General features: G+C 43.2%; 1 protein-coding gene across 4 annotated transcripts in view; it reads left to right on the top strand.

The window, feature by feature from the left end:
• nhsl1a (NHS-like 1a) overlaps nt 1-24834 on the top strand; it is a 75655-nt gene that overhangs the window by 12113 nt on the left and 38708 nt on the right. Inside the window, exon 1 of one of the 4 annotated variants that reach the window (XM_029258469.1) lies at nt 24003-24082. The exons of 2 other annotated variants lie outside the window; for them this stretch is intronic. In XM_029258469.1, the coding sequence (XP_029114302.1) occupies nt 24067-24082 (16 nt within the window). In that variant the 5' untranslated portion in view covers nt 24003-24066. Of the gene's footprint in view, nt 1-24002; nt 24083-24834 lie in introns of those variants that run through there. One more of the 4 variants, XM_029258470.1, reaches the window with a different exon arrangement.

Here is a 24834-nt window from a genome sequence, read left to right as displayed (position 1 = left end):
CATTGCATGCTTGCTTGGTGAATAAAGCACTTGACTAATGCCTGTTGAAAACACAGATGAAACTGGGAAATGTGATACCGCCAGTATATAATGCTGGACCTGATCCAAAGAGGACATCAACCAGATCTTTTCTGTGGAGGGAGACCTTATGTTATTGAATTTTTCCATAAAAAAATAAAGCACACAAACTGATCAGAAAAAGATGTGCTGGAAACAGGAGGCCAAGACCTTGCACCCCATGGGTCCACAAAACCTTGCGTTTTAATGGAGATCTCCATGAAGCGGAGGGCCGCACCCTGCTGCTAGACTGTGCGGTTATCCGCCGGTGTCCCAGGACTCGGCATGGGCTGAGCTACAGCAGACGCACCGGGGAAGAACAAAGGGGGCGGGGGGTGTGGGGGTGGGGGATAAATTCCCCATTCTGGGAAGACTGTAGATCTGCTCACAGATGTTTGGTCCACACCCTTTCTGACTTTGGCCCTTTGTCAACCTGGAATCTCTGTGCTCAATTTTTGCAGAGTTTGCAGATTTGGTTTTAATCTGTGTGCGCACACGCTTGGTATGCATGTGTCTCAATGTTTGCGTCTGTGTGTAACAGTCTATGAATTTATGGTGCTGTAGCTTAAATCTTTGCACAGGGATTCAGTGTCTCCAGAGGGTATAATTTAGCTATTTGTGTCGCATCATTAGCTCTTATCGCCTTAGAGCATATCTTTTTTTTTTCCAGTGTTCAACTTGCTCTTGTTTGGTGACTGTTAAGTATTAAGCACGGTATCCAACATGTATCATATGACCACAGATACCTTTTATGATGGGGATCAAAGTTATATACTGATGCTTCTCATTAGAAGGTGTTTCATAAGAGGGAAAGTGATACAGTAATAAATAAAATTAAATTGAAATATTTTTTGGAAGCGCAGCGGGTTTGGCCGGGGACTGCTCTCCAGTGGGTCTGGGGTTCAAGTCCTGCTTGGGATGCCTTGCGGTGGACTGGCGTCCCGTCCTGGATGTGTCCCCTCCCCCTCCAGCCTTGCGTCCTGTGTTGCCGGGTTAGGCTCCGGTTTGCCGCGACCCCAGCGGTTTCAGACTGTGTGTGTGTGTGTGTGTGTGTGTGTGTGTGTGTGTGTGTGTGTGTGTGTGTGTGTGTGTGTGTGTGCGTGCATTTTTTGGAATTTTTTTTTTTTGCTGTTATCGGGAAACAATGGTTAAATGATTCTGTAGGGAGAGCATATAGGGGCAGTTGCTGGTTAGAGCTACTGGCTTTGGACCCAACGTTTCCAGGTTTGATTCCCACCTTTGGCTATAGTACCCTTGAACAAGGTATTTACAGTATCTTAAATTGCTCTAGTAAAATTACCCAGCTCTATAAATGGGTAAATAATTGTAAGCCTGTTAACATTGTAAGTCACTTTGGAAAAAAGCATCAGCTAAATGAATAAATGTAATTCTCTAGTGTTTCCTTGTGTTTTTTTCTTATTTGTTTTTAAGCTCACGAAGGTTGTCGCAAAGTCTATCAGATCTGAATTATGTTTTCCACTGTCACATGTGAAGATGATGATAAACTACATACGCATTTAATTGACATTACAAGTTTTAATTACAGAGCTCCAAAGTGTGCGGATAACTTTTCGCTGTTAATTTGCTGCTTTGTTACAAAGCGACTTACAGCATTTTACCCTTTTTAAAGAACTAATTCAGGATAAGTACAGCAATACTGCAGTTGGAGCTCCAGATGTGTTCTTAAGAAATGAGGAACTAAATGAAACAGCGCTGTTAAGAGATCATTAATATTTATATTTATTTTTATTTATTTTTAAACACTGTAAATTATGATAAATTACTCAGTGGGCTGAAATAAAATGGCACTACAGGTGGTAATGCAAATGGAGGTACAGTAGTTACTGTGCCTTGCTGCTATTGCTGCACATTCCTTGAGCAAGCTAGACTTGAGCAATCAACCTTTAGGTTACAGGTCCATGTCCTTAACTGCTCTGCACCAGCTGTTCCTATGAGTTGCTTAACTGTTCCATGAAGTTCCACTGGTTGTTTCAAAGCGCCCTTAGTCAAAAAGAACATTCCAGAATCCATTTGGACAAAGTAAAAGAGGAAATATTGATGTTTCACCTTGGAAGTGCCATGGCCTTCTAAATCTCTCACTGCAAATCAGCTCTTTTCATCAGTGCAGCAATATAACTGGACTTTCTCCTCAGTCTTATAGATGTCCTGCCCATCCAAGAAGACAACTGAAAGATGGCGGCGCGGTAGTACGCAGCGGCCACTTCGGGTCCTTAATATGGTGCAAGTTGCATGTAGTCTACACCAATTGGTTTTTTACAGTTCACAGCCCGTGTCCACGTCCTGTGTATTTATTTACTGTCTTGTACTCCTGTTCTGTGTTGCACCATGATCTCTGGAGAAATGACGTTTTGTTCCACTGTATACAAGCTATATAAAGGGGAATGACAATAAAAACAACTTGAACTTGAAGACACCAAAACAAAATTTCTGGGACCTCAATTTTGAGAATGTTGTCCTCTCAGACTCTCACTTCCATAAAAACTCAGCCTGTCTAGATGTTTTGTAGAAGTGGATATAATGGAAATGGTAATGTCCTCCTCTAACTACACACTTCCAAGGTATGGCATTGGGTTCAGTGCCATCACCTTTTTTTATGGCTCTAAAAAGTGTTTTCTCTGAGCTATTTGTTGGTCAGACTGACCAGCCAAAATACCTTCGTATGAAGAATGGAATTTCTGCCTCTTGCATTACACATGCAATTACAAAGCGGTAAACACTCAAGAGTTTGAATAAAGCCCTCTGTTTTCACACACCAGTTTCTCCATTGTTGATGGTATGGAACCTGAAACTAGAGGCTCTGAGTGGACCCTTGAACATTCCAGTCCACTGTGACGTATCATAGCATGGCCCTTTGCAGGCCACCTCATTCCTATGCTATATCTTACCTCCTTGTCAGTCTGGGCCAACAATGAGGGCCTTGTGTGCGAAGCTCAACCCTAGAGGAACTGCCTTGCTTAGCCAGACACTGCAGGCCGGCAGCACAGTAGAGCCTCTCGTAATTGTGCTTATGTTGACTGCCAGGTGAAATCGGAGGAGCTCTGGTTCACACTCCCCCGAACAAGGTCATTCGTTCAGGCCAGGCTAAATATTTTCATTGAGGATATATTTTACATCAATCTGAGCACCAGCAGATTGCATCTGGTAGATGTCTGGTATTCCCTTTTTTTGTAAGGCAGTTACCATGCAGGAGTTGTGTTAGCAAATAACTGACAAGTTGAGGCAGCCATGGTCTGTTTCTTTACTTAAGTGTAAAACAAGTGCACAATTGCGGAATAAGTTGTGTAAGATATTAGGGTATATCAGTGAAATTATAGGTACAGGACAGGCTTTAAGAAATTAAGTCATATGTCTCTATCATAACCTTAGTCATACAAATGGGTGCTGACTTAGAAACATTTATTTTATGTAGTATATGCAACGTAATGTGAATATATTACAATTACCCAAAGTTCACTTTTTTGTATTTTACTTATTCATGTGGTGCATCTTTGTTTAAAACTAATGTTATCTACTGGTGTCGTTTTTCTAAGGAAATATTTCTTCACACTTTGGGTGTTTTCAAGTAGATGTGTATGGAGGTTCTCTGTCTCAGAAAGTTTGTCATGCTCAACATGCCTTGTAATTTGCCACAGCTCTTGCTTCCATAAACCTTTTATATGAAAGAGCCTCCAGACTATTCAATCACTTTTTTTTTTTAAATAAAAGATCTCGCACAGTTGTAGTTACCCATACAAAAAATTCCAACAGTTTTTTTTTTTTTTTTTTTTTTTTTTTTTTTTTTTTTTTTTTCTCCCCCCCCCCCCAAGAGAAGTAGTTACTTTAAGAAGTTTTTCCCATGGACAGCCTGACCGTATGTTCAAGCCATAGTGATGGTCACATTGTTTGAAATTTCCACCCAGTGCAATATGTAGAAGCGTTTCTGGTAGTAAAAAAAATTTTCCGTGTTGTTGAATGCAAATAAAAGCTTCATAAGGACTGATTGGAAATGTGACTATGAATGTTTCTAAAACCATCAGTGAACTTGTGGGGTTTACATTGTAGATCCTGAATAATATAATCTTTATAGAACTGTTATGACACATCGATATATATTTTTTTTAAATGTCTTGGTTTTTCATTGAATTCTAGTGACAAGGTCACCATTTTGTGAGGCTGTGTATTTCACCAAAAGCCTAAATGCATTTATTCTTTAGCTGACACCGCAACGGGACTTACAGTTTAGAGCTACTTACAGCGATTTACCCATTTCTACAGCTGGGTAATTGTTACTGTATCAGTTTAGGGTAAGTACCTTGCTTAGAAGCATAACAGCGAGAGGTGGGATTGAACCTGTGACCTTGGGATCCAGCAGCAATGGTTATAATCATTACGCTGCTTGTGGCCCCACGATCCCCAGGAAGAAGCGTGTAATATCACTACGGTATGTTCTGCCACATCTCACAGGTCGCTTGCTGGTCCGATTTCAACAGTTCCCCTCCACTGACCCATCCAGATGGTAATATTTGCTTGACATACGGAAACATTTAAACCGGTGACCAACTCGGCCGTCCCGTGGTTTCTTCAAGTTGTGTTTACAACGTAACTCGCTGAGAAGGGAGTGAGAAATTGACCTTTGTGGTGTGAGTACCAGGGGGACGCTACAGTATGTGGAAATGGGCAAACTGTTGCAAGCGTCCTCCCGTTGAGACCTTCCACTTCTACCCGGCAGCTGCTTCGTGAGGTGCTGCGCGAGTCAGTTATTTTTCTCAGGAAGGTTAAAAGTGCATTCTTCCGCGAAGTGGTGGGCTGTGATTTACGGGCAGCATTGGAAATGGAGCCGTCATACATGAACTGTTATTGAGATTAGCATTTTACCCGCAGTGCCCTGCGAGCGGGGAGTAATGACTTCAGGTGAAGTTTCAGGAGATGGATTCGAAATTGCCGTCTGAAGGACCTCAACACTGGTAGTGTTAGCTGCTCATCCCTTATACCTCCCGGGCCTGGGCAGGATCATTAAAACACAGTAAATTGTATGTAGATCTTATCTAGGTTGAGTAATTTGAGCTTAGCAATGGAATCCTGTGATAGGTCAGGTTCAAAGGATAGCTTTACTGCCTGTATGATCTAGGTAAGGATAAAGGTTGTGCCACTCTTGACTTCTTTCATGGGTGGGAAGGAGGAGGCTAATGTCTTCATTTGAGATAATTTAGGAACTAATTTCCTGCCTGTTGCACCCTCTAATCTCCGCACCCGCTGAAGTTCTCATATCATCTTCAGAACATCTGAGAACTTTCTCTCCACCTTTACTTTAGCTATTGGGCCTGGTTACTTTTATCGTGAGCTAATGATTCAGCTACACGTAGAACAGATCCATTCCGGTTCAGGCTACATTTTGACCTAGGTTTATTCTTGTTTGAGGGGAAATGAAGAGCATTGAGTGGTTTCAGGCTGATCATTTTAGGGAAATGGGCATTATGGTACAGTATGTCTCATTGTTGGCAGTTGGTGAAATGACATTTCAGTCTGGTCAGTTGTCCAAAAGATGACTGGACGTCCTCCATGTTGTGCTGCTGCGTATAAAACTCATGGTAACGTCAGTGTACGTAGCATAACCAGAGGTGGGTGCCTCTTCCTAATTGCGGGGGCTTTATTTCATAGTCACGATTTATTTGTCAGCCTCGATTTAATAGGCTTCATACCGATATTTTTATTGTGTCATCATTGCCACTGTAGTGTCCCCTTGGTTGACGGTGTCTGGGTGAGACAGAATGTGAGAGTCAGCAATGGGATGAGGTAACACTCACAAAGGTCGCTGCCCTTTCGCAAGTTTGCGATTATTTTCTCACATCAATGAGGTCTGACCTACCAGATCAGTGTTTATGAGCTCCGTTGAGCCAGCGGACCGAAAAAGCACTTTTGGGGTGCGACATCTGCTATGTTTTTCCAGTGCGATGCTGTTGTGTTGATATTTTAGAAGCTGTTTAAATGTCATCGCGCACATTTAAATGCAAATACAGTTTTTGGAGATCGTCCGCATCTCAGAATATTACATTTCAGCGTTCGGGTCTGTTTGAAATCAGTATTGTGTTGTTCCCGGGGCTACTTTCGCAGGAATGCATTTATGAGAATCCGCCTCGGCTCGGAAGTTACTGTAACACCTGTGAATCGGCGCCGATGCGGGCTGTGGGGGTACGGGAGATGGCCGAGAGCCAGCGCGAGGGTCTCGTCTGTGAAGGAATTCCACGTATGCCGTCTCGCTGCAACTGCCGATAAGGCGTGGAGAGGAAATGTTGACATTGGTGTGTTTTATTTTTAACTGCCGCAGACAAGCTCAACGGAGGGAAGGCAGCTGCTCGACTGAGACGTGATGTTTCTGTCGGTGTGGCCAGACCGTGGAAATTCCTTAGTGTCTCTCACATCGGGAGTTTTACGAAGTGTAGCTACGCCAGCGATGGTGGGCCGTAGCTGTAGGTGTGGCGTAGCGGGGTCAGTCCGAGTGTGCTGCGTGCAGGCCTCAGAGAAGCGGCGCTGGATTTATGAGTGAGCGAGGCGTGTGGTCCTACGGGGTGTTGAGATCCCCGTAGGTTGAGGCGGGGGAGCGGGGAGCCGGCCGGTGCACAGCTGTGGCGGGCCGCCAGCCAGGCTCGTCTCCACTCCCCTTTGCTCCCTTAGTGGATGGCCGACTGCAGACAGCGGGGTGGATCAAACATTTTGCATGCGTCTCCTAAACGTCCCATAGAATCTCAAATTGCCACCCCCAATGCATTTTTATGTTTTATCATTTAATTGTTGAATAATACTTGATTAATATGCCCTTCGTGCTGTGATCTTACGGGGTGGTTTTGGACTGTCATACTGGCCTCAAGGCCCAGGGATGGGCCAAGACGGTGGTGGTGTCCAATCCATAAACAAAGCCACCACTATCCTTTACCTCCAGATGTTCCAGATGCGCCTTCGAGGGCTATTAATATCGATGCCTTCAACAAAAAAAAACAGCTTCTTTGTTTTCATTTGGACTCCCATGTTCATACTCGACAATAATGTTATTTAGAAAAGTCCAGACAGCTGTGTTTATGATTTGACACATTCCGTATGATAGTTAATGTTTTTGCTAAGGTTAGGGTTGGTATGATGAGGGTTAGTATTATAATTCTGACATCTGAACCTAGCTTTAGTGCACTTACAGGCATTCTTGTGAATTTTTTGTTAAAAGAGTGAAATACACCCTGAAATGAGTATCTTTGCTGTATGCTATTGATAATAAGATAATATAGTTTCCTAAACTGCCATGTGGTCCTTTGTGGTTTTACAAGGTGTTTTATAAAGTGTACACAAAACCTGGATGTATAAACAGAGAGACCAACGTGGCACCTGTAAATTCTTCTTTGCTGGTTCTCGGCCAATAAAGCAAATATTATAGCCTACATCTTAGCGATGGGAGACTCTATCCTGTAATGCGAAACATATTGGTTGACTCCCTCAACAATGCATTATATGGACAGTCTGGAGTTGTGTTTTATTTGGCAGAGAAGACAAAATCATTCGAGAAAAGGGGGATTGCAATTAGCGAGACCCCCAGATGAAAATGCATATTCTCGATGCACATGGTAAACTGATTTGAGGGAGCGTTTAGTCTTGTAGGTCATGTCAAGTGTAACCCAGGGGGCTATTCAGTGTAATCACCAGGCAGTCTGTCACTGTTTGGGACACCCTTTTGTTCATTTATGTGACTGCTGAACTCAGCAGTCACCGTATAGCATTTACGGGAATATAAGCATGACTAGTTGATCTGAGGTCTGATTTCACAATGTGTTTCAGCAAAATTTTTTACTTTTTATTTATCACACACACACATTGACTCAAACCGCTTGTTTTGAGGAGGGTTGCGGCGAGCCAGAGCCTAACCCGGCAACACAGGGTACAAGGCTGGAGGGGGAGGGGACACACCCAGGATGGGATGCCAGTCTGTCGCAAGGCACCCCAAGCAGGACTTGAACCCCAGACCCACCGGAGAGCAGGACCCGGTTCAACCCACTGTACCACCCCCCCCATTTAATTTAATTTAATTATTTTATTTATTTATTTATTCATTCATTCATTCATTTATTTATTTATTTTACATTTCCTGTAAAATGGGAATGTACAATAAATAAATACATTATGTCAGAGTGCAACATCATACCGTTTGTACTCTGGAGTGTGTTTACTGCAAAGGGGTGGTGAATTCTGTTCAACTAGTCTTTCCAAACTTGATGTGCCTCTTTTACTGGTAGTATTACCTGGCATTGCACTACTTCCATGCTGACTCCTGCTGTAATTTTTTTTTTTTTTACATTTGCATTTACAATTATTCAATTAGCAGGTGCCTTCCGTCAAAACAATATACAGTTACTATTAACTACAATTAAATCTAAAAACTGTGGTATTGTTACCTTTTCTTCTTTCAGGGTCCATACAACCAGAACTTACTGACTGAAAAGGATCAGATAAAATATAATTTGGAAAAATCTGCAAAAAAATAGATAAAATGCGAAAGGGGCAAATACTTTTTGACGGGACTGCATGTCTGTAACAGCTGAAGGTGTACTTGCTATAAGTCAGTTTTTCACTTGAGGCAAAATTAATAGCCTGTTGTTTTAAACCCCAGGGGTCCAAACAGCAGTGCTAGTTCTGAATGTTATTGCATGAATGAATGAATGAATGAATGAATGAATGAATGAATGAAACTTTGTTCATCCCAGGGGGAATTTCAATTCAGTTGCAGTAGCACTCAATGTGCAACATACATACACACACAACATATGTACACACACACATACATACATAGAGTAAACAAACAGATAAGGAGAAACAATGTGAGGAAGAGAAATATGAAAGCTCATATTAAGATACTATAAGAGATGATATAAAGAATAACAGATAACGAAGCTAATGACCCTCCAGGGATCTCCAGAGTCCAGGAACCCCCCCCCCCCAAGAGAAAGAAATGGTCTATCGGGATCCTTAACTGCTCCCTCTGAGCCATGAAGAAGTAGGAATTTGTCTTAATTGCTCCTTTTTTTTCTTCCAGCCCCACTTGACCATGAGTCATGCTGAGATGATGTTGTTCTAGAGGGGCTGTTAAACTGAACATAAAAGATTTCTTGTATGTGTGTGTGTGTGTGTGTGTGTGTGTTTTTTTTTTTTTTTCTCCCCATTATTCTCTATTGTTTGGCCAGTGAAGTCCTAAAAAGAAACATATGTTCTTGTACTCTTTTGTTTGCAGAAGGAGTCCACTATTAACAACCCCTAAAATGGTGCTAAATACTTCAGGGATTTGATACAAAGAATATGACACATTGGTGGTAGGTCTGCACCAGAGCTGACCGGGGTCGGAGTGAAACTCCTTCCAAGAGAGTGGGGAAATCCTCCTGTCCCAACCATCCGAGGTGTTTGGGGAGGACATGGTGGCAGTGACTCACTTCTCCTATATATGGATTTAGAGAGACATTCTAGTGGATGACAAGTCATTGACCCCTATGCAAGACCTGTGATGGTATTCTTCTGTTCAGTGTATGTGGTTTGGGGCAGCTGGTAGCGCTGCTGTCTTTGGATCTAAAGGTTGCCGGTTTGAATCCCAACTCTAGTACCCATGAGAGAGGTGCTTACTCTAAATTGCTATCGTAAATTACCCCCCTGTATAAATGGTTAATTAATTATAAGTACCTTACCATTGTAAGTCACGTTTGAAAATAGCATCAGCAGAATGAATAAATGTGTATGTTCGTCGAAGTGAGAAGAGTTTAAATGGGTTTCCTCCAGGTGCTCCGGTTTCCTCCCACAGTCCAAAGACATGCTGTTCAGGTTCATCCATAGTGTGTGAGTGAGAGAGCGAGTGTGTTCCACTGATGTATGGATGAGTGACCCAGTGTAAGTAGTGTATCTAGCAGTGTAAGTCACTGTGGTGAATAAGGTGTGTGGGCTAGTAACACTACATAGTATCCTTTGTAAGTTGCTTTGGAGAAAAACGTCTGCTAAGTGAATAAATGTAAATGGAAGTAGCTCTAATTTTAACACGGCAGTACATGCTGAGGTATTTCGCAATAATGTTTATTATAAATGTGATGCCAATCGTGCATGTGCATGTCATGAGCAACGCAGTGAGCCAACCTGCGAAGCGACTCCCCCATTGCAGCGTTAATTTGTGGCATCATGCAAAGCCATTGTTTCTTAAATTCCTGTGTACTAGAAATAATCTGCCGTGAAACCTGTTCAGTCATCCTGTACAGGTAAAAGATCCCTAATTACTTTGTGTCCAGATCTTCACTGTGTAAAAGGGCACTTAAACAACGCATATTGCTGTCGGGCAGCGGGAGGGATCCCGCCGGCCAAAGAGTAAAAATGTGCAATCAGCACAATTTGGGTAAACCGAACCATTATGTTACAAATCCAAGAGTTAAGTTCACCTTGATGATTTCAATCTAGGAAGAGCTGAATGACTTGCAGTGTCTTGACATGGTGAGAGAAGATGAATGTCAGATCTCACTGACATTATATTTATTTAGCAGAAGTTGCCCTTTTTTCCCCAAGTTCAGGCCTTGTGTATGTATTTGATTTTGAACATCGTAAGAGTTTTAAAATTTACTTTGCTTTATTTTTAACCATTGCAGTGATTGACTGCCCACCCCATTGTACAGCATGTATCTGGTTTCTTGCTGCAGAATATTTCCATTTAAATGTTTCCTTGACCTTGTGTGGTGTGCTTAGTTTAAGCCCCCTGGTCACACTGTATCTACAGTCAGTTCTGCCATAGCGCAATAGTTCTTGTGAAACATTGCATAATGCTAATTTGCATAATAAAAATAACTGTTACAGTGGGAAAAGATGAGGTTGACACAGAGCACATTACAGTACTCATAAACTCAGAGCATTCAAACTAGAAGATTGTGCAAAACTTACTGAAACGATTGCAAATGAATGATGAAGCACATGAAGATACAAACAGAATATGCACTCTGTGACACTTTGTTCCGTTCTTGCTTTCAAAGTGCTTCCATGCCTCCAGTTTTTCTGTTTGTCATTATGGAATTTCTTGCACGATCCCCACCAGACCTTTGATTCCCAGAACGCTTCTTTATGCTCTAGTCACTTTGATCAATTATCTTTTACTGTAATAGTCTCATTCACTATCCATAAAGGGTTACCATACAGCAACTCAACATTAAATACTAAACACAAAAAGATGTAGGGTGTAAGTATGAATTTTTGCCAAAGGATTGCGTTACTCCCAAATTGCCCTAGCTAAAATTTGATTTATGTAAATTATGTTCCTCTATTTATTCATCCTGTCATATGCAAATCACATAGTTAATTTAAAAGCACATTAAATTAATTAATTAAAATGCATTATATCAGAATTGGTTATACTGTGAATTGATAAAGTGTTCTTTAATCTCATATATAATCTCATGTAATGTCACTGGATGGACCTGTAGCTTTTGCTCAAAGTGGCACTTTTTACTCCACAGATGATTGGCGCATGTGGTTTTAGCACCATTATACAGCAGTGATGCCAGTGGTGAACCTGAGGTTCTTCATGGCAAAGGCAGAGCAGATTCGTTTGATACAGCAGGTCTATTTTGGCCACTGAACATCTGAAGACGGTGCCAGAAATGTGTCTACTTGGCTGTTACTGACCCCCTGTTACTTTTAATTCAATCTGTAGTCTAATTGAATGCAGCTGCCTTGCACGTGGTTATGGATTTAGGGGTTTCCTGTAAGGGAAATTACCTTCTCGAGGAGCAGTGAGACTGTTGAAATAACATACCTTTATAATAATTTATTCTGCGGCATGGGTCAAAATCTGTAAAGGTTTTTGTTTCCTTTTCAGGAAGTCTCGTGATCCCCTAGACCGATGCAGATGGGGTAAAGTGGCTGGTCAAACAATGTTCATTTGTGTGTGTGTGTGTGTGTGTGTGTGTGTGTGTGTGTGTGTGTGTGTCACTGTGTGAATGCCTTTTGAAGAAAAGCATCTGCTAAATGAATAAATGTAAATGCCTTTAGTATGGTAAGTATAGGTTTATCTGGGTGGTTGACACACATCTAGGCACTTTGTCACTTTAACTGAGTCAGAAGGGATTCATCATGGTAAATGTACACTGCATTTCCATAAACAATAGTTTAGTGTGTGAAAGAAATAGATTAAGAAAGGAGTAGGTGTTCTTGCCTAAGAATATGAGGACTCATAGGAGAAAGGTGAAGGGCCATGACCTATGTCATGCTTTAGTTAGTCTTCTTTTGAGGATGTATTGAATTTTGAGGTTTTTTTTTTTTTTTTTAAACTTAAATCTTATAGCAAACTGCATTTCATTTTAACTCATGAGATGTTTACCACTTTTTTTTTCCTCAAGAATAACTTGCATAAATGATTTCATAAATGATTGGGTGACTCATCTGGCTGTTCAGTAGATGTCATCGTTGAAGTGAAGGAAGGAAGCTCCTCCGCAGAAGCTGGTCGTCCAAGGTTTACTTGTTGCTGACGGACAAACAGCCAGCAAATCGGAGTGAAATCTGTACGGGAATCAAATCGCATCTCATAAACAGGAAGCTTGCTTCACTTGTTCGGTGTTGATCAACCATCTTTTTGTTTGTTTATGTTTTTGGGCACAACGCCATGATTATCTGTACAATTTCTTTGAATTTCCTTGTAAGCCTTTCCTGCTTAGCCGGTCAGTTTATATTAACATTAAAAAAATAATTTTACACTGGTATCATGTTGGTTATGCTCCCTGAGCTACAGTGAGCATGAATGACTGAGTTAGTAGCAGGAATAACAAAGATGATATTGTTTGCAGAAAATACAAATATCCCTTGAGTTCTTTGGTGTTTTTCTTTTTTGTTCTGCAGCGCCACCATGTGATCAGAATACCTGAACAACCTGTTAAAAATATGAAGCAAATAGAGAAAAGACGTTCCATCTCGACAGCCTTTTTAGACTAACTGTACAATACATACTTTTGGATATGTCCAGATTTTGCAATCAATCATCTGGAATTTATTGAAAAATTATAGTTTGGGGAGGTCGGCCTCTCACTCACCAACAGGTGGCGCACTTCTATGGGTGTTCTGACGTCAAGGAGGATCTGCTGTGACTTGCAAAGGGTATTAGAAGAAACATCTTCCAGATGACCTCTCTGTGTTCGGTGGGGTTCAGGAGTATTATCATTGAGAGTAGGACAGGACACGCAGGTACATAACTAACATATGATGTTAGTTATGATATGATGGTTTAGTTGATAGGGAACTGCTGTTGCTGTTTTAGGTGGGAATGAAGACTTTGAGTTCTACTTCAGTTGACCTGCTACCTCCTCTTGTTTCCATTACTTGTTTATTCAGTTTTCCAAATTGACTTGCACTGTTAAGCTACTTACAACTTTTTACCCATTTATGTGGCTAATTTTTACTGGAGCAACTCAAGGTAAATGCCTTGGTCTGGGGTACTACAGCAGGAAGTGGTATTCGAACCCATGATCTCTGACTTCAAAAGGCGCCAGCACTAACCACTACGTCACCTGCACTCATTTTGTTATGGGTTACTTAGGAATTTGTGGTAGATGATGGGAGGTGACATCTTGATAGGAACATGGATTGAATATGGGGACAGCTGGTAACGTAATGGTTAGATCTGCTGCCTTAGGAGCCAGAGGTTACAGGTTCAATCCCTACCTGCACCTGTAGTACCCTTGAGGAAGGTACTTACCCAAAAAATTGCTCCAGTAAAATTACCTAGCTGTACAAATGGGTAAATAATTGTAACCAACCTTAACATTGCAAGTTGCTTTGGAGAAAAGCGTCAACTAAATGAGTAAACATGTTTTTGAAAGTACATACAGTGTTTTTTTTCTTTTTTTTATAAGGAGTGGAAAGTCTGGTGAGGCATATGATAGTGCCACGATGGCAGCTGGATGATGTCTGGTAAGGCATTTTGCACTATCTGATGAGGCTATTAGTCTTAATTTATTTATTTAAAATGTTGTTTTCGAGTTCATAGAAAGAAACAACTTTTCCCCTCTTGAATATATTTGTTTCGTACGCAGCTGCTGCCATTCTGTCATGCGGTCTCAATATGTTGAAAAGTTTAGTCGAGATTCCATTTTAACCGCCGCTTTACTGAACCCAAACGATCAGTTCTTCCCCCAAAACAATGAAGTAAATTGCGGCTTTAGCTGAAGTAAAATCGCCTTAAAGAAGATGGCAAAAACTGTCCACGCATACATTTTATTCAAGTCTCGAGAGCTAGTCTTTACACATTTAACTTAATCGCTGCTTTGCGCTGCCCACAATAAGCAGTTATGGGACCGTGAGGTCTCGGCCCCTTGACCTCAGAACCGCCGCAGATGTTGAGACCCAAAGCGCTCCATGATCTCGGTAGGCAGCAGCACTTCTCCTTCGGGGTTAGATGTAGCGTCAGTCCATTGACCTCCGATCGCTGCAAGATGCTGGTACGAACACACACTGAGTCATTAGGAAGGGGTGGATAACATGCCAGGAACCCTGCAGCTGAGCCTTAGCATTAGCGTTAGCATTAGTTAGCAAGGGGAACGGCCCAGCCGGCATTCATGTCTCATCTCTGTTTTGCAGCAGCTGGTTGTCAGGATCAAATATACTTAAGTGCTGTACAAATGCAACCGTTGTCAGCCCCGTGAGGACAGTCACACCTCTCCCAGTTATTGCAGCTGCCGGCTCTACACGTGTTCTGAATGAGCTTGTTGTTTCCTTGTGTACGTGTGGACAGTACTGCAGCGTTCCAGTTACAACATGCGTAACTTACATGGATCTGGACTTACGATGGCCGTCCTGGCAGCCTTATCATTATTTTTGAGTCCTGATGTTTGGTCATAACATGTAATGATAACCGCTCCATCTGCTGTACAATAACATCAGTTCACCACACTGCCGCAAGGCACCGAGTCTGTTATTGTTTGGGTCTCGGTCAGTGTTTGCGTGCCTAGCAGCGCTGCCTTTCGTTTACAAAGCTTCTCGTTCGTAATCCCCTTCAAGTTACTTTTTCTTTGAAATAGCAAGCGAGCAAAAAAGTGAGAGAGAGTTTTAGTGGTGCCCGAAAGAAGAAGCGGAAGAAAATAGATTTAGAAATGTGAAAGTATACAATATACGGTATTTATTATTCTGTGTTAGTGTTATTTTAACATGATTGATGTGTGAAATTTGTGAAAAATACCGCAAAGCCCATTTTAAAACATAGAATTCATACATGCTAATTGATTGGACATCCTTATGGTTCACATAAAGGGATTTTCGACTTATAATGGGGTTGACGGGAGGGAACCCTGTCGCAACCTGAGGACCACCTGTACAATGCTGATGCTTTTCTGAGCTGCGTGTTCATTAATGTATTTGCTTGGTAGCAGAGTCTTTTTGCATAGCATTTCAGTTTTACACTTTTACGCATTGTTTATGCAACTTGGCCTTGGTAGCGATGCCGCCGATGCTGGAGAAGATCAGTGACAACAAACACTGTTGCCTGTGGGGTTGTGTCTGTGTGCCTGTGTGTCCCTGTCCACCTTCTCATCCTTCAGGTTGGCAGGGAGAAGATGACGTCCACACCGCAGTCAGCCTCTCGTGATGGATGTGTGGGAGCAAACAAAGTGAGAATCGTACCTTCTTTTGAAGCTCGTAAACACCGTGTTGGTTTCGCCCTATCTTTGCCTCCTGAGATTTGGAGCCCCTGGATAGACTTTTGTCTGTCCTACAATATAAACAAGTGTCATGCGCAGTGTGTTAGACAGCAGAATGAGGTTAGGAGTGGCACCCCTCCACCCTTCTGTCACAGGGACTCGTAGTGGGGCGAGCCAGAGAAATACTTACTGTCTCCACCCAGGCAACTTGAAAAGCGCTCGGTTTGGCAAACATGATCTCCGAGCATACATCATCTGTACCACACCGTGGACTGCTGGAGGTCTGAAGGGCCCAAAATGATCATAGTCACAATCGAAACACATGAGGAGTCTGTCTCACCCCCTCTACCTGGTCTAGAGCAGATAACTTAATGGTTAGAGCCATTGCCTTTTGACTTGGAGGGTGCAGGCTTGAATCCCACATGCAGCTCGAATCCCACCTTTGAGCAATGCACTTACCTGAACTGCTCCAGTTCGAAGTACCAGGTTCTGCAAATGGGTAAATCATTGTAATATTCTTTGAACGAAAGCATTGGCTAAATTAATAAATGTGCATGTTGCCCTGTGAGCTCCCCCTCCCTCTCTGCACCGGTCAACGTGCCACAGAGACAAACCAGATGGCTCGCCACCTGACCTCAGATAATCGTGTTATTAATGCACCGCTCTGAGCTGGGAGTCTTTGCATGCCTGATCCATCATCTCGGCGTGAGGGTTTTTACAGGGTGAGCCTTCAAGCATAGTTTGATCTTCTCAAAACGGAAAATAACCTCTAACAAAATTTTCAGGAGTGTGTAAAAATGATTTTAAGATTGCTGTTCACTTTGGGTTTCATCTTCCAGTACTTGACATTGTTATGCTCTCATGTCACTTACAGGTTAAGCAATTCGAGCCTATAACTTTCAACTAGTCAAACTTTACCAGCTCCTGTGCTAGGTGGAACATTTATCTTTAAGACTTAATGTAGTGTTTATTCGTATGAAATGATTTCACATACGTAGATGGTTGCAAAAAACCTATAGGCCGTTTTTCAGACAACTGGTCTGTATTTTGTAGCGCTGCACTTTGCCGCACCAACCTCCCCCCCATCCTTTGGCTGTCATACAAGAACTCTCGCCAATGAAGCGTCTGTGCTGTAATTGTATAGGGCTCCTCCAGCTCTGTAATGATGGGGAGGAGAAGGTGGAACTTGAGGAAGAGGCTTCCAACCCCAAAGGCCATGCCAACCCCCCCATCACATCAAATTTACTACGACCTCTAATTGAAAACCAAACCATTGTGACTTGTTGCATGACCTTTGAACCCTTTCAGATGCAACTGAAAAAAAAAAATTACTCAAAAACATCAGGGTTAGGATTTGCCTTTAAACAAGAGTCACATCACTGTTGATTTGTGTTTGAGCTAAGTTTGGTACTGTAAACAGCAGCTCCAAAAATAAGTGAACATCTTTCTAAACACCGTTGGAACAAACCCTACCTAGTGTATACAGAGTCCTTACCGCACATGGTTTCAGTGAATATCAAACTGCGAGACTCAAATCTTAAATCTACTTGTTCACGTACTCATCTCACTACAAAGCAGAGGTTCTTTACCTCTTCTAGGCCATGTATCCCTTTAAAGATGGGATACAAATTAAGGGCTACCTTCTTCAAAAATGTCCATAAATACATTTGTAGAAAGTATTTCACTCAGTCTCTTGCAATGAAACTTGTTTACTTGCACAGAGTTGTGTCACAGATAGTAAGAGAATATTAATATTTTGCATAATCTTTTAAAATCTTTTATTTACTATTTAATATTATTTTAAAAGCAAGCCAACACTTTTCACAACCTCTGAAACCGATCCAGGTTAAGAACCCCAGCTATTGAAGTGCAATGGGAGCTCATTCGAACCCTTATCGTGAAGCACTCGGTGTCTGTTTTGCTTTTCTTTGCAGTGTCTGCATATGCTTTGCTCTGCTTTTCTTTTGCACATGAGTATTCCAACAATACCAGGTCTAATCGTGCACACTGGGAGACATTTTCAGGCTGCAAACGCTCCTTGGAGTGAAGTCCCAGTGTCGTACCCTCCCGTCGGACCCCAGCTGCTCCCCTCCTGTTTATCTGTGGAATGCGCTGAGAGGCAGTGTGAGCTTCTTCCGCAGCAGCAACCCGGTTAACGTGTCCCAACAGACCCATAGTACAGCTCAACACTGGGTTAAAGTGAGAAAGTGAGAGAGTAGAAAACGTAGAAAGAACAGCTCTAAAACTGAGTATGTGGCACCTGGGTGGAGTGAGGGGACGTGGGTCAGGTCTCCATTCAGTCTGTGTGGAGTTTGCATGTTCTCCCTGTGTCTGTGTGGGTTTCTTTCGGTGCTCTGGTTTCCTCCCACACTCCGAAGACATGCTGTTCAGGTTCCCACATAGTGTGTGAGTGACAGAGAAAGTGTGTTCCACTGATGTATGGATGAGTGACCCGGTGTAAATAGTGTATCTAGCAGTGTAAGTTACCTTGGTGAATAAGGTGTGTGGGCTGATGACACTACATACAGTTCACTAGAAGTCGCTTTGGAGAAGAAGTGTCTGCTAAATAAATAAATGAAAATGTAAAGCTGAGTTTGTGCATTCCTGCTCGGAATTCAGTTTCATTTTGAAATCTGTTGTCTTAGTAAATGATGCACTTCCTGGTGGTTCTGTATCCTATTTCACTGCATCTGCGGTTGAGATGTCTGTGACATTTAAACAGCTTTAAAGTGAATGTAAAATAATTGAACAGAGATTCTCACAGTTTCATTAATGCTTGCTATAGATACAGTTGTATATATAAAAATGTTTAGAGGGAGAAGACTTCAATTCTACGCATAGAAGGAGAATCTTTTTCAATTTGGATTAGAATTAAACTGAAATTTGACTTGTTCACATGTTGTGGCCTCCAAAAGACTTTCCAGGAGGTGGTAAATTGAGATTGCTAACAGCAAGGACATCCTTGGGTGAAACAGTGCAGAGTATTATTGAGACAAGTCTCTTTCTGTAGTGAGATAAATGAAATGACACTCAGCTCACTTACAATGAAAAATCACTACCACGGCATATGGAAATAAACACCCTTTTTCATACATGGACTTGTTATCTGGAACGACTTCTTTTTGTCCATTAAATTGTCATTGTAGTCCAAAAGCCAGAAAAAGTGTTGATATTAGAGCCCCAGTGGCTGAGTTGCTTTTGTTTTATTTCAGCCAGTGCAGGTTTTTAAAGGGTAAAGTTCAGTCCCAGTGCAACACAGTTGCCGTGTGGTTCTCAGGCTACTTGGTACACTAGTACAACACAGTTATTCAAGAGGAAAAATAGTAAGAAAGTGTGGACAGTACTAAAGAGTAATACCAAGGGTAGCTGGTAGCACAGTGGTTAGAGCTAGTGTCTTTTGGCCCAAAGGTTGCAGGTTTGATTCCCACCTCTAACTGTAGTGCCCTTAAGGAAGGTACTTATCCTAAACTGCTCCAGTAAAATTATCAACAGGTAGATAATTGTAAGCACCTTGATGTTGTGTGTGTTGGGGGGAAAGCAGCAACTAAATGAATAGATGTAACTAATAAAGGAAAGCCAGTTGTTCCTGTAGTGTTATTTTAACCAGGATTCTTGGAGCTCTGTCTGTCTGCAAACTGGTACATGGAAAGCTAGATGGACAAAGAGAGGTTTTAAACATTGAAAGTGTGGCTCTCTAAAAGGCTTGAGCCTTTTTTTTTTTTCTTTTTTTTGGTGATTTCGCAGTATGAATCAACCCTGTTATGTGAGGAACGGCTGCATTTAGAAGGTGCCCTGAAGTCCTGGACCAGATCTCCAGTCTTATTGCCCCAGATATGCATCTTTTATTTGGTGTCTACAGTCGCTGTGCTGTCCTCAAAGGTCTCCGTTTATCAGTTGAGCTTTTATTAATTTGTTTTTTACATGTCTTTTATTAATTTCAGGAACGTGATACTACGACCCGGTTTAACTAAGAGGTAAAATAGTCACATCAACCCATAAGAATTCCATTTTTAGCTGTCCAGTGCCCGTGCATTTGGCCGGATGACTAGTATGTATTGGTTAGGGTTAGGGATATGGCTTTATTGTCATTCACTAGGATGATCCTCAGTGGATTTTGTCAGTGATTAGAGGAACAAGAGTGCTGCATGGTAACAGTAGACCAAAGATTTCCACTGTTGCGACCTACTGGACCTGTCAGTGAAGTCCTTCATATATTTTCTTATTTTTTAAAGTCCCTTATTGTAAAAGTAACAGTGAAATATCTGTTTAACCAACTAACGTTTAAGGTGAATCAACACAGCAAAGTGCCTGTGTAATTTTGCAGAATAGGGGCTCAACATCATCCGTTCCTTCAAGCGCTGGACACGGGTCCACTGCACCAGAGACCACCAGCTGCTTTGTGGTCCCGCCGCTGCGGGAGCGAGCAGCCTTATCGTTCCGGGGTCCGAGTGTCTCCTAGCAAACCCTTAAAGCATCTGTAATTCAGTCTGAAGATATTAATCTGCTTAATCTGTCTTTGGCTCTTATGCACTTTGTAGGTGGTGCACTTTTTGGAGATTAGCCTCTTCAGTGAGAGAGGGCATCTGATAAGTTTCTAAAGGTGGAGGAATATTTATGGTACAGAGATGAATAAGAAGAAAGCCTCTCCCCCCACTCCTTCTGCTCTCTGTCATCGTGGAATATTGTTTTAGGCTTTTGATAGGGATCAGTGGATGATTTTTTTTTTTTTTTTGGGAGCTGACCGTCACTTGGCTAATGCACTTCCAAGGTTGTTGATATTGCGGTCGGGCACCTGGCGGGAGCAGAGCGGAAAGGAGCAGCGCAGCCGGAGGAGGATATCGCAGCTGTGGCTGCCAGGCCTGTGGACAGGGGAGGGACAGGGAGGAGAGGCAGGAGTCACATTTCAACACAGGACCTACCCTGCTCTCAGTCCCCAGCCCACAGTCTGTCAAGGCTGTCAGATGACAGCCAGAAAGTGTGTCCCTTGCTCCTGAGCAAACAAAGTGGTAGTTAGTCAGGAGACGCTTGACATGTGCAGATTTCCAGCGGTTTGACACAGCGGACTGAAAAACTATCTGGGATGGATTCTCTTGCGCGTAAGATGGGATACGTGAGCTGTCAAAACGGGAATATTTAAAACAAGACTCTGCTTTCCAAACGCACGCAGCGTACGATTGCTGGCCAATGCCTTTGAGGGTAAGAATGGATGGAAAATTCAGATGGGCACAGTAGAGTTACCCAGGGTAAGGGTGAAAACAGGAGAAAGCTGGGGACAAAGGGGACTTGCTGTCTGGCTATGGAGAACATGGGAATAGTACAGCCAGAGTCATGATGGTCAGTTTGAGCAAGATTCTGAGATCTTTTGAGATTTGAACAGAGGAGAGTCCTGGTTATTTTCAGGAAGAGTTTAGGCTACATATCAGTGCACCTTAACAGAAAATGGGCGTCACCTGTGGATGAAGCTCTCCTGTTGGAGTAAGGAGTAAGTTGGACACGGTGGAGGAAGTCAAAAGGCAGCGCCGGCCCTATTCTTGGCCTTCATAAATTACAACTCGATCGGTGTGCATTCCCTTGAGGATCATGAAGAAGGAGAGGAGTTCGAGATCTTTCCGGAGGGACAAGGCGGAGAGGGTAGCCCCCCTCTCTCCCACGGACAGCTGGTTTGGTGTAGTCACGCTGCCGAGGCGCGCACGTCGGCTTTCTCGAAGCCACGGTGGAAAGCAGGCCTTCCCACGAGTCGAGAGGGACGAGGAGTGGGTGTACACACCGCAGCATCACCAAGGTAAGGGTCATCCCAGGATGCCCCCTACAGGAATGCAAATCGTGGTTCCAGACATGGTGATCCGACAACGTGTTGCGCCTGTGGTGTTCAGTCTCACCGCATAGCTCCACATGTCACTGGCCAGAAGCAGACTGCTTTGGGAGACCACCTGCGAGCAAAGTTCGGGCGCCAGCTAGCAGAGTCCTCTTGCAATTTAAGGACCAGGTTTAAATCCAGGGAAAAAAGGCAGAAAAAATAACCCAGCTGTACAAATAGGTGAATTATTATAAGGAGCTTGGTGTTCAAATCTTGCATTATAAGTCACTGTGGAGAAAAGCATCTGCTACATGTATTGATGATGATGATGATGATAATAATAATAGCAGTAAGGTCGCAGGTCGTAAGGCAGACTTGTCTGACTCAATACACTAAAACCTCACTCTCCTCTGTTTTCTCGTGTCATTCATTGTTGTCTAAGGGGTAAACAGTGCACTCTGAATAGCTGAGATAACCAGTGTTTTCATATTTTCCGCCGTAACATTTTGGCAGCTATGTAGGCCTTGTTACTGCAAGTGGAGCAAACATGTATCTCACTGTTCCTGTATTGCTGGCCTTGAGCTTCGCGTGAGAGTGACGTGAACTCGCATTAACGTTCTGGGTCAGGCCTGGTCATTTTGCTTGGCAGATTCTCCTAAAAACATGTTGTGTTGGAAAAAATGCACGGCTGCCTAATCCAAGTTTTCCTGTTTGTAGAACCGAAAAAGCACAGAACTGAGCCGGGCAGCTGGATGTGTTATAGTATTTATAACTTGGCAAACGCTGGCAAGGGGCAGTTTATGTACATGGCTCAAATGTTACACACTGTTATGGATTTTTCGAAAGGAATGTGAGTAATGACATAATAAGGTAAAAATGAGCGTCAGCAGCTCTGGGCGGCCACATCCCTGGGACTAAGACCTTCGGGCAGTTCACCAGGATCCTCCCGCCCCGGCTTTAATCCGTTTCTTCTCTGCCTTGGGAAGACGAACACAAAGCCTGGACACGCCTCGATTTGACCATCAATAATAAAATAAAAGAGCGTGAACTAAATAAATTGGCGCACAAGGCATGCTTTATGCTTTTATGGTTCTTAAATATACAGCGAGTGATATGTTGCAGTGGAAAGTCCGGTCTGAGCAGCTGGCTGACAGGATGTGTTTTCTGGGTTGCCTTGGAGTGCTTTGGGCCTAATGGGAAAGCAGCCTGCCACGGTGAGCAGTTTTTCAGTATCTTTGCAGCTGTCAGAGATGGCTGTAGGTAAAATGCGTATCCCACGGCATAATTTCTCCAACTCTTACTGCTTGTTCTACTTTAGCTCTCATCATTCATGCTTGGCCATCATTGATTTTAGAGTAGCACAGCGGTGCAGCGGATAACGCTGGTGCCTCAAGTCTCCTGGGCTGCTGGTCGGGATGTGTATTTGAATCCGATTCAGTACGATTCTGCGGAATCAGCCGGACCACCGTGACCTTGCCCCGTATAGGTGGTTTTTGGCAACGGATGGGTCATTTCATTAAACTGACTTTGAAATAAGTGCTTCCTGCCTCAACACAGTAGGTGTGTGTTTTAACAGACCGTTTGAAGCAGCAGGAGCAGGTGATTATTAGTGACTAGTTGTCACTGTTATTTGCTAATCTTAAAATCAACAGTGATCTTAAGTGTTGCACCACTTATTCGTGAGCTAATTGACCTGTAGGGACACGAAAAACAAAAGAGAAGTTTATTCCCTGCCTTATCCAGCATCTTTTTAAATTAAGAATCATGCACTGAATTGACTTCTCTGGGAACAATATTTGCTCGGGTTTATGGCTGAAATGATTTACCCCAAAGTTATTAAGGCTGATTCATAGATCTAATACAAAACGACGATCCCACAAGTCTACGTGAATCATCCGTGTCTCTCCGGTCCTGCATTTTCTTTCCCTTCCGAAAGAGACGGGGGGATTTAACCACTTTTTGGAAATCCAAGAACGGCGGGAGTAGGAAAATGACTAACGCTGGACGTTAATTACCGAGGCGTGGTGGGAGAGCTCTTCCAATTCATCGATGCTGGCCAGAAACAACAGTCCATCTAGGAGAGGAGCAGAGGCGGTTTCCGTAAAACACCATGATTCGGAGCTGATTTTGTGCGTTTTCATTAGTTACTGTTATTATTCACCCCGTTCCCCTAATTGACAAGGGTAAGAAGTGCCCCTAGACAGCAGTGACAGGATGGTAGTTGGGGGTGAGGGTTTAGTAAGCCGGTTAAGGATTTTCACCCCCGTCGCCCTCCTTTATTTTTTTGATGTGGGGGGCCGCCTGTCGGCAGTGTAGTGGAGCGAAAGGCAGACCAGGCAGAGGTTTCCCGTAACACATGAGCTGGCAGGTTGCCACGGTGTGACCGAGAGAAGAGGCAGAGCGCTAGGCGTGGGGTGGGAGGTTGTGTGCAGGACAGAGAGAGAGAGAGAGGGAGAGAGAGAGAGAGAGCGAGCGAGGACTCCAGTGGGACCGTGTCGTGTCTGCTGCTGCTCCCCACACTGGGACCGGAGGGACGCTATGTTCTGCCTGAAAGGTAGGAGGCTGACACTCCTCCCGGAGCCCCGGCTGCCGCCCCGCGATCAAGCAGGGAACTTTGTCAGGGAGTCCAGGAAAGGCGTGTTCTCTCTCTGCAGACAAAGGGAATAGGGTCCGTTCCCCCCCGTGTGGACGAAGTGTCTCTTCCCCGCTGTCAGACTCCCTTCTCCTTTGTTTCTCTGCTACGAGAGCTCTGCTTGCCGGCTGGCGGAGAGCAGGCGTCTTTGTCAGGAAAAAGTCACGGCGACTGAGGGAGCGTTTAGTCAGGTCTCCAGCTGAGTGAGCAAAGTTTCCCGGAGACCGAAGGAGCTCGTTTCTTAATAAGGCTCTTTCAGGTCTTACTGCGTCCGTCGGGAAAAAGTGAGCAGCAGTTATCTTCATCCCGTTCTCAAGGGGAAAAAGGGATTTTTTTTTTTTTTAAAAAAATCAACAAGTATGTCTTGCAAGTCGGACATACTGGTTTCAACACTTATTCAACAGGTAATAACAGGCAGCTGTTGTCTTGGGGTTCCTTGGGGATTTGGCTGCAGTTGTGCTGTGCTCATTAATCTAATACAGTTGGAGTCACTGAGATAATTTGTGTGGCTGCAAGGAAATGTTCAAACTTCAGCAGTTCCTTGTCTATTTAGAAACTCATTCTCAATGGCTTGCCAGTGCCGTGACCCTAGTTGGCCTTTCGCTCGCCTGTAGCCCAGCTGTGCCCAGTTTCCTCCAATGCCTTTTCGCTTGATTCTCCTCGGTGGTGATCTC

The sequence above is a fragment of the Scleropages formosus genome, chromosome 15, assembly GCF_900964775.1.
Source record: "Scleropages formosus chromosome 15, fSclFor1.1, whole genome shotgun sequence".
In the NCBI taxonomy this organism is placed as follows: domain Eukaryota; kingdom Metazoa; phylum Chordata; class Actinopteri; order Osteoglossiformes; family Osteoglossidae; genus Scleropages; species Scleropages formosus.
This window is presented reverse-complemented; position numbering and strand designations above follow the sequence as displayed.